This window comes from Kryptolebias marmoratus, linkage group LG6 (assembly GCF_001649575.2).
Source record: "Kryptolebias marmoratus isolate JLee-2015 linkage group LG6, ASM164957v2, whole genome shotgun sequence".
NCBI classification, from domain to species: Eukaryota; Metazoa; Chordata; class Actinopteri; order Cyprinodontiformes; family Rivulidae; genus Kryptolebias; species Kryptolebias marmoratus.
The window spans coordinates 8,120,887-8,125,036 of NC_051435.1; the positions used below are offsets into that span (position 1 = coordinate 8,120,887).

Genomic DNA, 4,150 nt, shown 5'->3' on the forward strand with positions numbered 1-4,150 from the left:
TTTTTTTTTTTTTTTTTTTTTTTTTTTTTTTTTTGGCTACAGAGATTCTGACATTTTATAATCTTAGCTCAAATCGAGAAAAAAAGTAATTCCACAAAGTCTCTGGTGTGATTTCTGAGAAAATACCATAGGCTATCTCTTATTGGCTACTAAAATGTGAAGAGCACTATATATATATATATATATATATATATATATATATATATATATATATATGTATATCTTATATTTTTTTAACATTGCATAGATTCAACCTCCAGTTTCACTTTTGAATGATGAAATTCCAGTCTAGAGCTCAGTATTCTCCTCCGGTCAGGCGTAATGACACAGAGCGATTAATCGTGTGGTCAAATGGTGATGTAATGACAGGCAGTCAGTCACACAGGAATGTGGATCACAGCAAGACAAATAGTTGGAATGCAGCATGAGAAAAAAGAAAGGTATTTTCACACGATTCACCACTAATGGTTTCATTTAAGAGCCCATAACAGGTACTCCTCCCACCCCAAATATTTATGTTGAATGTGAGTGAGCGTGCATTGATATGCTTGTTCGAACTATTGAATCATTGTCTTTATTATTTATACATCATTTGTTAAATTCAAGGATGTGGCAGTTAACAACTTCTTTAATTGTTCCTCTAGAAGAAGCTGAATGTTTACGGGAAGATGCAGGAGTGCATGGAGCAGCCACAGCAAGGAGGAGGAAGAGGCATGCTGCCTCGGGATCAGGGTCCAGCATCAACAGGTGCTGAATCAGGACGGAGAGCCTCATCAGATTCAGAGCTGAAGGACGGCGCTCAGCCTGCAGAAGCTGAATACCTGAGCTCTCGCTGTGTGCTGTTCACATACTTTAAAGGCGATATCGGGGATGTGGTAGATGAGCATTTCTCTCGTGCTCTCAGTCAGTCTAGCACCTTCAGCAGTGAGGCCAAGTCAATCAGAGTGACTCAGGCATCTGCTTCAAACAACTTATGGAAAGGTAAGAAGGACAAGAAATCTGTTTATATGTAGTTTATAATTCAGAAATTCTGCATATGACCTTGTATTAAAACACTGTAACTGTTTCAGATGGTGGTTCCCTCCCTGAAGGTCAGGGCAGCTCAACTTGGAATGGCGCCTTCCCATCTCAGGCTAACTCCTGCCTCCCCTCTGTCTCTGTCTCGGTCCACCCAGAGTTCTCCTCCAGCCCCGTTTCCTTCAGCCACCCGGACGGAGCTCTGTGGGCCGGCCACATGATCTCCCAGGCCAGCATCCCGTCTACAGCCACCCTCCCCGACAGCTGGACCTACAGTCTGAGCCCCCAGAGCCCAAGCAGCTACCCCCATGAAGTCTATCATCCTCACCCACGCCCCCACTCCCACATCCACACGAGACACCACCACTCCATGCTGCACTCATACCCACCCCACAGCCCAGCTCTGGATCCCAGGTTCAATGCGTTACTTTTGCCTGGTGTCAGGAGTCAAAGCCAGGTCACAGGAAGCACAGGAAGCTCCCCACATAGCGAGGGGGGCAAAACAGAGATGGATCTCAGCAGCAACAGCCCTGTCACAGCAACCTCTGTCCCCTGGACCCCTTCAGCACTCCATGGATCTTTGGAGGTGTATAACTCAGGTAGATATGACAGAACAGTAATTTCTACCATTTGTCAAGTATTCCATGTCTTAAAAAAAAATAAAACTTTAGTTTTGTTTCTTTCTTTTGCAGCAATCGATCAGACCAAAGCAAAGACATCAGTTTGGTTCTAACTTGTGAACTCAAGGTGGAATATCAGCTCATACCAAAATGGACTTTTTATTAGATTTTAATAATGTATGGCTGAATGTCAGGACTGTATTGAAAAAAAAAAACGTAGAAATAGAATGCTAACTGTAGCTTGGTCCATGTTTCCTCATGATCATTATAGAAATAAACTCAGGCTTGGACTTTTAGGGTAGTGATGCTTCAGCTACCTGTTAAGACCCTAAACGGACTACTAGCTTTAAAAATAAACAACCTTTATTCTGATGGCACAATTTTTTTTATTTTCCTTTCATCGTGAGAACAAGCAGTTCTGTTTAAAGAGCTTGATTTTGATCCACAGTTTGTTTTGTACAGTAAATGTTTGCTAATTGCAGTAAGTTGTCTGCTGTATGTGTACTGTTTGACTATATTAAATTGATGTTTGCTAAATGACTTTTGCTAAAATGCTGCCTGTCCTATTTTGTCTTCAGGAAATCCTTATTGTAAATACTGTTGCTGTATGTTGAAGAAACAAATTAATTAAAACCTTTGTGGCAAGTACACATTTTTTACCCTCCAAATGCCTGACAAAACTCTGAAGAAATGAAGCAAACTTCATGTTCTACCATTTTATCAGCTGTTGCAGACAGGCGAAGGTAGACAATAATGTTTTTGCCCATCTGTTTGTGTGTCTGTTTTTTTACCAAAATAACTCGTGAACCCTTGGATAATTTTTAATGAAATGTGCAGACATACACAACTGAGTAACATTTGGAGTCAACCAAATTTAGAATGGCTGCCACAACCCATTGACTTTAAAAAAACACACAATAATGGCTATAATTCAGTCAATTTTACAGACATTGAGCTTAAATTTAGTGTGGTAGTAGCTGAGACTTATTCATAAGATATACCCTGAGTGTGACATCTTATGGTATCACATGAGATTCGGCATTACAATATTTTCCAGGTTTGACCAAAACAGCTACAACTTGTCATAAGTTGATCTAAAAACAAAACGTTTGTTACATTCCACTGGCAGTCATTGGAAGGAAACCATTACATTTCTTCCCTCACATAAAACACTTTGAAAATACTCTTCCAGATTAAAAAAAACAAACAAAAACAAACTAATGCATTTCCTGTCTGGATAGGACGTATGTGAGCCAGTGGCACATTATTCCCTTCATTATACACACTTACAGAGACAGGATTCAGGCCTGCCTAATTAGTAAAAAAAATTGAGTCACCTCTTAGAATGAAAACCTCAATTGATTTCTAATTTGAATAATTTATGGATCATTCATAAGTACAATAGTGTGAATGCTGCAAAAAAATTACTCTGCTTTAAGCAGATATTTTATTACAGGTGCCAGGATCAACTTAATATTTAATAGTTTCACATAATCAACAGTCGGCTGGACTTGTTTACGCATGCCATTGTGTGTGCATGTACTTCAAAAAACAACTCCCCATCATGTGAACCAGTAAATCTCAGTGAATAAATTTAGTTTGAGGTTCATTTTAGGATTAGATTAGTCTCCAAAAAAATGAATGTGAATCAATAAAACTTCCTGATGCGATGGAAACACAACTGTGTGTGTGTGTGTGTGTGTGTGTGTTTTCAATGAGTGGTCTGACCAGGTGGTGCGATCAGCAGTACGAGCCCACTTACATTCCAGCCACAGCTCCCACGTATATCTCATTCTCCATCTCGACTAAACAGCAGGACATTAACAGCTGCATGTCCAGACGGAGAATCAGCAAATCATGATGCACACATACACACAAAGAAAAACTTAATCAGAAAGAGAAACTCAAACGCAGAAGTCTAGTTTTTATTTTATTTTCAACACTGACAAATTGTGTTTACTGATTATATACATTTGTTTCTTGAAAGATTTCTTGCATGTGAGTGAGTAGTTAGGGCCTGCTGTAGACCGTGATCTGAATAATCTCAGCTTAGAGAATCAAGGAGTTTTCATGCTAATAGCTATCCAGAACAGGCTCCATTCAAGAGCTGAATTTGCAGCTGGCACATCGAAAGTAAATCAAGTGAAAAGCAGAGACAGAGATTCAGAGTTTTCTCACAACAACATGGCATATTAATTGTGTGGCTGCAGTAAACCAAAGCTAAAAAAGTGTAAAATATAATAATTTGTCTGCACACTTGGGCTAAACAATCTCTCCAAAAGGTTTCATTGCACCACAATAATTGTGTATTTTTTATCAACCTGACAAACAATTGATCTTTTACTTCATCTTTAAGAAACCAACAACTAGCACAACAGATAACAACTGTGAACGTTTGAACACTGATGTTATTAGCACAATCTGTAGGATTTCTGTCAAATTAAATTTGACAATAGGATATACAATGCCAAAAGATTTCCGTTTGGCCAAAGTTGAGCAATTTTAACACCAAT

General features: G+C 39.0%; 1 protein-coding gene across 1 annotated transcript in view; it reads left to right on the forward strand.

Annotated features, from left to right (window-relative positions):
- Positions 1-2,178, forward strand: part of vgll3 (vestigial-like family member 3) — a 2,775-nt gene extending 597 nt beyond the window's left edge. Inside the window, 3 exon segments of the mRNA XM_017423821.3 lie at positions 645-981; positions 1,071-1,616; positions 1,710-2,178. Of these exon segments, the coding sequence (XP_017279310.2) occupies positions 645-981; positions 1,071-1,616; positions 1,710-1,750 (924 nt within the window). The 3' untranslated portion in view covers positions 1,751-2,178.
- Positions 2,179-4,150: the final 1,972 nt, after the last annotated feature.